Source organism: Euphorbia lathyris, chromosome 9 (assembly GCF_963576675.1).
Source record: "Euphorbia lathyris chromosome 9, ddEupLath1.1, whole genome shotgun sequence".
Lineage (NCBI taxonomy): Eukaryota > Viridiplantae > Streptophyta > Magnoliopsida > Malpighiales > Euphorbiaceae > Euphorbia > Euphorbia lathyris.
The window spans coordinates 51,581,710-51,594,124 of record NC_088918.1 but is presented as its reverse complement, the minus strand read 5'-3'; the positions used below and the strand labels follow the sequence as shown (position 1 = coordinate 51,594,124).

The 12,415-nt window shown below is 31.7% G+C and overlaps 1 protein-coding gene across 1 annotated transcript; it reads right to left on the bottom strand.

Moving 5' to 3' along the window:
• Positions 1 to 213: 213 nt before the first annotated feature.
• On the bottom strand, positions 214 to 6,136 carry LOC136206673 (vacuolar cation/proton exchanger 3-like). Its single transcript, XM_065997815.1, has 10 exons — positions 5,862 to 6,136; positions 5,719 to 5,786; positions 5,616 to 5,644; positions 5,142 to 5,338; positions 4,860 to 5,060; positions 4,649 to 4,777; positions 4,094 to 4,210; positions 3,959 to 4,012; positions 465 to 581; positions 214 to 383 (listed from the first exon to the last, which is right to left on the bottom strand). Exons 1-10 carry the CDS (start codon positions 6,063 to 6,065, stop codon positions 285 to 287), a joined length of 1,215 nt encoding a protein of 404 aa, XP_065853887.1. The 5' UTR covers positions 6,066 to 6,136; the 3' UTR covers positions 214 to 284.
• Between the last annotated feature and the right edge of the window lie 6,279 nt (positions 6,137 to 12,415).

Below are 12,415 nucleotides of genomic sequence, written 5' to 3'. Positions count from 1 at the left end.
ACTTAGTTACAACTCAACATAAATAGTAGAGCTAGATCCGTTTCTAAGGTTCATTTGATGTAATTAATTGCATTTGTTTCTTCATTTTCAATCAAGATACTTTTGATCTCTAGATATTCTGCTATAGTTTTTCCGAACACAATAAATATATATATATATATATATATATATATATATAATTTACATTTACGCCTGTATAAATACAAATTAATAGAGGGAAAAAGGTAGTTATTATAAAAGTAAATTAATTGAATTGCAAAGAAAAGCAAAAATGAAAGACATGTTTAATTAGTGGGTGGAATTTTAGATAGAAAAAAGCAAGATCCAATAACGAAATAACATAGAATCAAGATGAATCCTTTCAAATAATGAGAAGTTCCATCCTGCAAAACAAAGAAAATATAGTATAGTAGTATGTTTTAATGAATACATAAAAATATAAATAAAGTTGAAGAGAAACTTGCCTGTAGAGTGAAGGCAGTAAGAATAATGGATAGAGCAAGACTGCCGGTGTCAATCATATTGAAATTCAGATCCATATCTATACCTATTATCCAACCAATAACCACCGACAATGGAATCTGAATACAAATTACAAATTAATAACTCTGATTTTTTTTTTTTTTCTTTTTTGGAGGGATAACAGAAAAATAAATAAACTTTGTGAATATGGATACAAGGTTTCATTCATTTATAAAGAGATTTTTTTTCCACTAATAAGCAAAATTTTAGTCATTTATCATTTTGTCTGCTTTTAAATTATTTTATATATTAGGAGAGGTACAAATAAGAAAGAAAACTTTAGTTTTGAATGTTTATCATCCAGGTAAGTTTGGATGATTCTAAGGCTAAACTCTTAATTAAGCTCTTAAAATTTTTAGGGTTTTAGAACATCTCCAAGAGACTCTTAGTGCACTCCCTAAAAAATAATATAAATAATTGGTGACTAAAACATATTATCTCCAACAATACTCCTTATATTAACTCCTTATTTATTATTTTATCATTAAAATTATTAATTGTTGTGATATTTACCAATATTGAAAGGAGAGAGAATCTTTAATAAAAAAATTATTAATAAAAAATGAGTTAGGGGGCACTAAGAGGTGGAGAGAGACTCTCTATTAAGAGCATCTCCAACAGCCTCTTAAATGAGCTCTTAAGTTAAAATTTGAGGAGGGAGAATAAAAAAATCAGCTCCAACAGCCTCTTAGCGGCTCCTCAAATCACTAAGAGCCTCTTCATCCTCTCTATTAGAGCATCTCCAAAAGACTCTTAGTGAGCTCTCTAAAAATAATATAAATAATTGACTCTTAGTGATTTAAGAGTGGCTAAGATATATCATTTCCAACAATGCTCCTTATATGCACTCCTTATTTATTATTTTATTATTAAGATTATTCTTTATTGTTACATTACCAATAGTGTGAGGAGAGAGACACATCAATAATAAATTATTAATAAAAAATGAAGTTAGGAGGCACTAAGAGGTGGAGAGATGCTCTTTATTAATAGAGAGGATGAAGAGGCTCTTAGTGATTTGAGGAGCCACTAAGAGCATCTTCAAGAGACTCTTAGTGCACTCCCTAAAAATAATATAAATAATTGACTCTTAGTAATTTAAGAGTGACTAAGACATATCATCTCCAACAATACTTCATATATTCACTCCTTATTTATTTTTTTATTATTAAAATTATTAATTGTTGTGCTATTTACCAATAGTGAAATGAGAGAGAATCTTCAATGATAAATTATTAATAAAAAATGAGTTAGGAGGCACTAAGAGGTGGAGATATGCTCTCTATTAATAGAGAGGATGGAGGGGCTCTTAGTGATTTGAAGAGCCACTAAGAGGCTGTTGGAGCTGATTTTTTATTCTCTCTCCTCAAATTTTAACTTAAAAGCCAATTTAGGAGGTTGTTGGAGATGCTCTAAGAGGCTGTTGGAGATGAATTTCCATTCTCCCTCCTCAAATTTTAACTTAAAAGCCAACTTAAGAGGTTGTTGGAGATGTTCACCTCTTAGTGCCTCCTAACTTTATTTTTTAATAATAATTTATTATTGATGAGTCTCTCTCCTTGCACTATTGGCAATGTAACAATAAATAATAATCTTAATAATAAAATAATAAATAAGGAGTGAATATAAGGAGCATTGTTGGAGATGAGATATATTTTAGCCACTCTTAAATCACTAAGAGTCAATTTTTTATATTATTTTTAGAGAGTTTACTAAGAGTCTGTTGGAGATGCTCTAATAGAGAGGATGTGGAGACTCTTAGTAATTTGAGGAGCCACTAAGAGGCTGTTGGAGCTGATTTTTTATTCTCCCTCCTCAAATTCTAACTTAAGAGGCGGTTAGAGATGCTCTTAAATATTAGTAACTTCTAACTATTTACTTTTTCAAATTAAAATTTAAATCTTAATTTTTAGGGTAAATAATTATAAAGTCCTCATGTTTTACATAATAAACTAGTAAGTCCATCATATTATTATAAGGTCCTTAAGTTTTATTTTAATCAACTATTTAGTCCTTCCATTAGTTTTTTAAATGAAGGTACAAAATTGCCCCTAGTTATACATAAAAAAAAAAACTTATCTTTTAGTTTCAAATTTAATCTAAATAGTTTCAATGATGTTTTTGAAATATATACACCAAAATTGATATATACTTGTGTACCAAATCATAAAAAAATATATTATTTATTCTCTTAAAATTTTATTTTATTTATTTTTTTAATATAATATTTTAATACTAAATGAATTTTCAATGACTTAAAAAAAATCAAATTTTATTTGTTGATTCATAAAATTTATTAGAGATAAATAAAGATTACTTTTTATAATTTTGTATAGTTTTACTTCTATTTTAATAATTTTTGAAATATTTTTTATTTATTTTTTTAGTCAATAAATTCTACGTTACTAAATTAAAGTTTTATAATTATATAAAACTTAATAAATTAATTACTTAATATAGGAGAGATTATTATGTAGAAAAAGGAGAAAAAAACATAAACTAGGAAAAATATAATATGTTTATTATTAAAACATAGATTAAAGGGTAATTTTGGTATTTTAAAAGTTCTTTAGTATAGTTTGACCATTGACTCAAACATAAGGACTAAGGAGTTGGCAAAAATAAAAAACTGAGGGGCTATATAATTATTTGTAAAAACAAAAGGACTAACTAGTGTATTAAGTAAAAACACAGTGACCTTATAATTATGTACCCTAATTTTTATATGTATTGAGCCTCTTATTGACAATTTTGTTAGTTAAACTGTTAATAAATAACTCAATGCGTGTAAAAATTAAAAATCAAGGATTTAATGAAGAAAATTTATAAAAAAATCAGGGGGTTAAATATGATTCTTATATACACTAATAAAAAACAAAAATGTATTAGATTTTAAGTAAAATTCTAAATTCAATTCAGTTGATTCAAATGAAAGTAACACAAAGTTATTTTCATAGATGTTTTATTTTCATTTTAATTTCTTTTATGATTGGATGTATATGTTTATAAAATTTAGAAAAAAAAACTGAAAGTTAATTGTTTGTTTTTTTAAAATAATAAGATGATTAAATAAATAAATATTAAAAAACACGGTTAAAACCCTTAAATTTTCAAAGTCGTAAGAGTAAGCCCATTAGCATTAATTTTCACGCACGTTGAGATTTTACTAACAGTTTCGCTAACGAAGCCATTAGTGAGAAATTCAATGTAATTCATAAATTTAATTTGGAAAATTTGAAGTGATTATTTATGCTTTTAGCTCAATTTTAATGATAAAATCTATTTAGCAAATGAGTAAACCTTAGACATTACAAACTTTTAAACTATATAAACATAAACATAACGGTTTATATTTGTAATTTTCTTTTTTAAGCAAAAGTTGTAGAATTTTGATGAAAAAAATGATGGGTGGAGAAACATGTATGTGGCTGCTCACCACAAATATTGAAATTTGAGTTGCTGAACCCAAATTAATACCCAATGAAATATCCTGCGAATAATAAAAATGAATTAATTGGAAAAGTTAGAAAAATAAAAGTAAAAAGAAGTAAAATAATGCATGCATATATACCAACTGGTTTTTCAAAGCAAAGATGACAGCCCCAGCATGTTCTGCAGCATTTCCAACTATTGGTAGCAAGATAATGCTAATGAAGCTCACTGAAAGCCCCCATGATTCTGAAGCATCCTGATAACACACTCTTTTCTCAATAATCATATTTTCTTAACTCAATCTCATTCATTTCTTTCAAATACCTAAATAATAGCTTTTATTATTATTAGGGATAAGGTTCATTGGCCGCTGTCTTTTTTTCTTTTTCTTTTTTTAAACACTGTTGGTTTTCTGTTATTTGATTCATTATTTAATTATCACATTATACTTTTTGAACATCAATTATGTTTAAAATATTTATTTTGTTATAGATACATTTATTATCAGATATTAATATAAGATATATTATTAACCCTTAATTATCATTTTGATCTTTTAATTCAATTGGTTCTATGATATGGTATTAGATCTTCTTACATCAAACCGTCGAGGGTTCGAGCAACCTCATAGGTATTTGCGCGTGGGGATGTTTCCATTGCTTATTATTATTATTATATGTGAGAGAATACTTACTTCAATGGTTCCAACAGCATATTCAGATAACAAAGCAATGACAGCAGCCATGGCTACGAGCCAAGCAATCCCACTCCAAAATCCAATAAGTGGTGTTTCTTGGGAAACATCATCCCCATCCTCCGGCTCCTAATACATACATAATTAACATTAATTATTACCATTGAGAAAGAAATATAAAAAAGATGAGGTAGATCGATAGATGTTGCACCTTGAAAAGTTGGGTGTGTGTATACAATTGGAAAACGAGATAAACAATGTAAGCAATGAGCATTACAAGGCTACTTGCTCTTGACAATTCCAGTATCTCCCCCGGAGAGGCTGAGGCTCCGCCACTACTTCTTAACAACAGTGGCAACGTATAACACAATAATGCCAGCAAAAGAAGTTGGATATTCACATCAGCATGTTTCTGTTTTATCATTTCATTATAAACAAATTTATTACTATAGCCTTTCCTTATTTTGACCTATATTTAATTAAATAGACTTACTCTGTCGAATGTTTGTTGTTGTGAACGATTTACAATACCACAGCAGAAGAAAGAGATGCCAAGAACTAGAAGCAGGTTCGAAAGGATTGAACCTAATAGAGAATACTTGACCACTTCAATCTTGTCTTGTTTTAGTGCATATATTGAGATTATCAACTCTGGAACATTTCCACATGTTGCATTTAATAGCCCTCCCACTGCAACCCATTCAAACTACTAGTAATCAATATCTTTCCTTTTTCGGATCATTATTGCATTGCATGTTTCTTTTTTCTTACCACAAGAAATTATGCACAATCAGATCATCATTATCATTATCATTATAAAGCTGACATATAAATATGTGACCATTTTATATCTTTTCTAACACAAATAAAACATATATATATTTCTATACATGTGGGTGCACGAGCTAATCAAAATCTTTTCATTTTAGTATTGAAAACAAATCAAGCTTAATAATAATTGTAGTACCTGTTGGACCTGTGTAATAAGCGATTTGCCTGGAAAGAATGAACAAGAATTAAAGAAAAACAAAACATCAAAATCAAAATCAAAATGATAGAAACTGGCTTACTCAGTCAAAAAACTGAGTCTTTCTGCTAGGGGAGTAAGTCCAAGCAAGCTTAATCCAAAAACCCATGGCTGCCAACAGATTATAAAATTAATAAACCTGACTCACTTCCATCTATTAAAACTTCAATTAAAAAAAATACTTACTCCTCCAAAATCATAAACCTTGGCAAAAACGGCAAGTATAATAGCAGGAAAAAGAAGAGAAAGTTTAGTTCCAAAAATGACATGTTGAACATTAGTTAAAAAATTCCTAAGCAACCGGCAACGGATTTTAGAAACGAGAGCGATATCAGATCTTCTCCGGAGTGCATGTCTGATTTCAACCAATGGTTCCTGCGTTGAAGCCATTTCGAAACTATAACATTTTTGTGTGTTCAGTTCCTGCAACTACAATAATAAGCAAAGCTAAAAGCAACAAAATAAAAGCAAATTAATTATTTTTATCTTTTTGTAAGAAAAAGAAGGAGGCTACCTATAGTATTATTATTTATTTCATACAATTCTCACATCAAATGCTAGAGCTATGAATCTTCCACGAATTTTCCTGTGTTGCATTGCACTACACGTGACTACATTACAAAATTGATAGATTCTGCTTAATAATAGATTAATAATTCTATAAAGTTTTGTTACCCAACCTAGCTAATAATCAATTAATTGTCGTCAAGTACAAAATGGGTACAACTAGTATATGTACAATTTTCTATTGTTTTTAACTCTCCATTGCTTAATACATATCAAACTAAACAGTTGTACCAACAGATTTTGCTCTAGAGAAGACACTATAAACAAAAGAAGAACAAAAATTCAATTAAGAGAGCCACCACCAATCTTGTAAAGTTGTCACTGCATATTTTGGGTATTAAATAAACAACTGAACACATGGACCAATAAGGTGTCTTTTGTAAAAAAAACATAACCACCAAAACACGTGTTCCAATTACAAGTTCGGATTCCAAATACACGCTCCTAATCTTAAAAAGGCGTCGTGATTTATGGTAAAGGAGAAACGGATGCAAAAGCACGGAATATGAGTCAATCGGGTGTTAATACGTGCAGAGCTACTCATCAGTAGGTATTTTTCTTTTACATCTATAAATAGTCATTCCTAAAGAGACAAAAGGTACCTAATCAATTCTATTTTCACTTTGCTTTCAAGTCTTAGTTACTTCCTTCTTAATAAAATCACTGACTTAAGCACATCGGAGAAGGGACGTCATACATCGGCCCCTCTCTGACAATTTGCTAATTCTTCTCAAGTGACTCTAGCTCAGCCTATGTAGTCTATTTTTTAGATTGAAGGACATCATTTGGTGCGGTGAGCATGGAGGTTACTTTGTAAAATGTCTCAGATCAACAGTTTCATAGTCCAACCATCATCCAGCCAGTTGCTGATATACCAAGCACTTCGACTACTCACACTCAAAATTTTGGCCTCGTCGACGCTAGCGACAACATGCTAGAACCATTGCATATTACTCCAGCTTTGGATCAAAAGATTGAAGTCTATCTAGGATCTTTAGATCATGATCAACGTCGGTTCAGGGATGAAATTACTAAGCAGCTCCTTTATAATATGGGCTCCGCTCAGGAATCAATGAACATTTTGAGGGTGGAGCATGCAATGCAAATTCAGATTATGCGACTAAAGCTCAAGGAAGCAAAGGAAGGGAAGGAAACAAGTACACATGCTGATAGGCATGGTTCTATGGCGTGTTCCACTAGACATCATATCGTCCAAATTTGTGCAATGAAAAGAGGTGCATCGTAGGAATCTCAACATGAGGTGATGAGAGGTAGATCAAAAGAGAAGACTATCAGTCATGTACGTAGAAGACGTCATCATTCACCAACACCTCCTAAACAACATCCTCAAGTAGAAGGTTCCAAATCTCCAAAAAAAAGTAGAGACGTTTGTCATGATTCCACCAAATCCTTGATATATCGATATGAAGCTAGCAAACGCAATTCAGCAAAATCAAGATTTGCAGAGCAAAGAAATCCTCGGTCAGATCCAAAGCCAAAAGTTAGCGAACCAACTTCTTTCAAGGAGGATGTGTACAATCTCATCAGGAAAGATCTTCGTCATGTGATGATGGATGACGGAACGAGTCGTGAATCCCTAAAATCGCGGATGTAGGTACTCCTCTCTGTGCGGAGATCATGAATCAACATATGCCGAGAGGATTTAAATATCCTCTACTAAATGAGTATAATGGTATGACTATCTCTGCTCTTCATGTGAAAAAAAATCGCAAGGCATTACAGACGATGACAGCTACAAATGCTCTCATGTGTAGACTCTTCTCAACGACCATGAAAGAGTTTGCGGCCTATTAGTATGACCAGCTCCTACCAGGTTCCATCTGGTCTTTCAACCAGATGTTGAATGAATTTGTTAAGCACTTCATTATTTCTATTTCGAAGAGTAAGACTATGCAGGATCTTAACTACTTAGAGCATGAGCCAAATAAATCTCTCAAACAATGGGTGGAGATATTCTAAAGAATATCCATCCGGATTAAACATCTTAACATTAATGGCGTGGTAGAGGCAATGGCTAGTAACAGTCATAGCAAACACTTATCTAAGGAGCTAACCACCTAAATTCCAAAGACGTTTCTAGATCTGATGCATAGAGCTCGTGATTTTGTTAAGTGGGATGGTCATTACCTAAATCCTTTGTTGAAAGATAGAGTTCGACCAGTCAATCATCCCAAGGAGTCCACAAACGATAGGGGAAAAGAGGAGTGTATGAGATCTAAGGAACAAAGAAATCGAAACTATGCTCCACTGAACGCTCCTAGAAAGCATATTTTATACTGGGTAGAATCAAATAGACAACATATTCACTTGAATAAGTATACTACAATTAAATAAATTGGTATGAATTGGCTAAGCTTGTATGTTTGTTTGACATAAATTGGGTATGTGTATGAAGCTTGCATATGTATGATATGACTGATTAAGCTTGTATACCTTAATCATACATGCATATGTAAGAACTTAACTTACATGTATGAAGCATGTAGTGAAGGGTTATGTATAAAGCATAGTCATATATGTGAGTTATACTGGTATGAACTGATTTCACTTGTATACCTTAATCATACATGAATCTATAAGAACTGAACTTGCATGTATGAAGCATATAATGAAGGGTTGTGTATGAAGCATAGTCACATATGTGAGTTATATTGGTATGAACTGATTTCACTTGTATATCTTAATCAGACATGAATATGTAAGAACTAAACTTGCATGTATGAAGCATGTAGTGAAGGGTTGTGTATGAAGCATAGTCATATAGTGAAGGGTTGTGTATGAAGCATAGTCATATAGTGAAGGGTTGTGTATGAAACATAGTCATATATGAAGCATAGTAAAGGGTCATAGTTGTTTCATACACAACCCTTCACTATATGACTATGTTTCATACACAACCCTTCACTATATGACTATGCTTCATAGCTGTTTCATTCACTTGAATAAGTATGCTGCAACTAAATAAAGGGTCATATATCTGTTTCAGTCATTTGAACAAGTATTCTGCAACTAAATAAATGGTCATATTTGTTTCATTCACTTGAATATACATATGCAACCCTCCTTGCATGCTATTCGCACATCATGTCCCTTTTGCTTGATCTTCTGTCCATCTCCTTGAGTGTTGCCTTTCGGTTCTCTTTAAAATTCCAAATCTCCTTTACTATGTACCTTCCACTTGGATTGTACTCGTTAATTTCCTTCAAACTTGCGGTGACAGTTGTTATAGTATTAAATCATTTGGTCTTATGGAAAGTGGGCCCACTATGATTTATAAGGCTCAGGTGGACTTCGGCCAGCATAAAGAGGGACGAAGGAACTTTTAGGTGTAATACAGATACGAGCCGAAGTAACCATTCGATCATCTTGATGTTTCCGAAGGCAATTCTTTGAAAAGTATCTTAGAAGGCACATGGACTAATCAAAGCGTTGGATTCCAAATACACGCTCCTCATTCTTATAAACACAGTGGCACGCAAAGATAGGGTCCACTGACCTATCATAAGCTGCCACGTGTCTGAGGTATCACTTTTGTTATCTATAAATAGTGGAGCTATTTCGAAGTTGAGGTAATTTGATTCTAATCATAGATAATACTTTCTTTTTAGTCTTTGATATTCCCTTGTATATCAACTGACTTTACCATCGGAGAGTTCGCTAGACTCCGGCCCCTTTTTTTACGGTTATTGTGTTTTCAGGTAACCGGAATCTTGATCGAGAGTACAAGTTACAGAATTACGATAACAATAGCATCATAAACTTCATCACCATGTTCACTTTTCAATTCTTTCAGTCTTTCTATATTGCATATCTACCATTAAGATTGGTGTTAACTGATTAAGCATGAATATGTATGAAACATGAACTGGTGTGAATATGTGAAATGTATGTGTATGAAGCATGAATATGTATGCTAACAAATGTGAGTTATATTGGTATGAACTGATTAAGCTTTTTGCTTGACATATATGCACAAATAAATAGGAATGAACTGATTAAGCTTATTTGTTTGTTTGGAGGTTGCATATACCATTAACCTTGGTGTGAAATGATTAAGCTTGTATACCTTAATCAGATAAACAAGTCATGCATGAATATGTAAGAACTGATTAGCATGTATGATTGTTTTCTTATTTGAGAAACAAGCTTACATATACCATACTCTTATACTTTACTCTTAATCAGACAAACAAGCTTGCATATACCATACTCTTATACGTTAGATGTTCATTTAGCATATAGTTTAGGGTTACCTTTTATATGTGATTGATTGTTATCTTATTATCATGATCTGGTTTAAGGTCACCGCTTATACGAAGTCATATATGCACAAGTTAGACAAACAATTTAGCTGATTATCATGATCTGGTTTCACTTGCATTAGACAAACAAGTATGCTGCAAAATTTGAGTTATATTGGCATGAACTAACTAAGCTCGCATATATATATGCACAAGCTAAATAAACATGTTCTCCATTTTCACTTGTTCAACCTCCAACTACAGTTAAACCTCGATAAATGAATATTTGATAAAGTAATAACCTCGATTATATAATAAATTCTTCCGGTCCCGACTTGGGCCAATGGACTAAAGTAATAACCTCGCTAAATGCATTAAATAATAAAAAAATATTTAACTCCTTAAGGGTCCAATAAAAATATAAAGTAATAATTATTAAATTACACAAGATCTATAATTGTGTCTATAATTATTTGATTGATTTGTAATTACACTAATGTGATAATTACAAATCAATCAAATAATATATTTCCTAAACAAGATAATTGCATATCTAATGAATATTTATCGATAAATGAATAATTTATTAATTTATCGATAAATGAATAATTTATTCATTTATCGATAAATAAATAACCTCGCTTAATGAATATTTTTTCCGGTCCCAAGGATATGCATTTATAGAGGTTTTATTGTATAATGTTTGTTTAGCATAAAGTTTCTTCTCTAGTTAGACAAAAAAAAGTTAAGAAGCACACACTTGAAAACCAATGGAAACTTAATCTTCGAATTGTGGAACTGGTTAGTGCTTTCCCTTATGCCCCCCTTGCATGCTCTTCAGTCCATCTCCTGACAGTTGAATCATAATCTGCCCTGTTGCTGAGGTATTACTCAGCAACTTGTTCTTTCTCAGGAAATGGCTCCTCAATGAGGGGTTGTATTAGCAGTGCACATATATGTCACATCAGCTAGAAAATGCATAGATAAATTAGACCCTAAATATGGTTAATTGTGTATCAAAGAAATAGATAAATTGTGGCAAATTTAACCGTTACAGGCAGGGCAAGAAAGGAGATGGGAAAGAGAAATCATCCATTGAGAAGCCACATTAGGATGATAAATCCTAGTCCTAAAGTAAAACTGAGAATATAAAGATAATTTGATTAGTATATATATATATATATATATATATATATATATATATATATATATATATATATGCAATATCATGTAGTATATACTATCTTAATGAGATAAGTTGTTATTACTATTGGAGGTCTGGCTAGGAACTCCAAAAGATAGCAGATTCGGATTTCAAATACACCCCCTTCATAGGGGTGTATTGGGGGGGCCTCCTATCTTGACTCCTCATTGAAATATGTTTTCATCTAGAGGACCTGCTAGGATCAAAGATCAGAAGAAGAAAGATGAAATCATGAAGAAAGAAGAAAGTATGAATTGTTGAAACACATTTCCACACTGATTTTGATTTGACAAATCTATTTAAATTAGAATTACATCTCTAAGATAAATTCCCAACACATTAAATTTAATTGCTTTGATTTATTATCACTAATGTGTTTGTTGAGTGTTTTTGGAGTAATTAAATTATAAGTGCAAAAGGATATTAAAGATAAAGCCCATGTCCATAAGCTAAGTCAAGGTCCAAAGAAAGCCACGAAGAAAGTCAAACGGATCAAAAGCCTTTTGATCCATGCAGCCCAGCATGAAGAAAGATCCAGAAGAAAGGCCAACTCCTTCATCAAGAAGCTGCTGAGTTAGAAGGGCAAAAAGGAAAGCAGACAATGCGAAAGTTGACTTGCTAACTTGCAGATAAAGGCTATCCAATTGAGGAAAGGTTCAGACGCAACAGAAGAGTTGTCGATGTGCTGTCTAGGATTCTTATTGGCC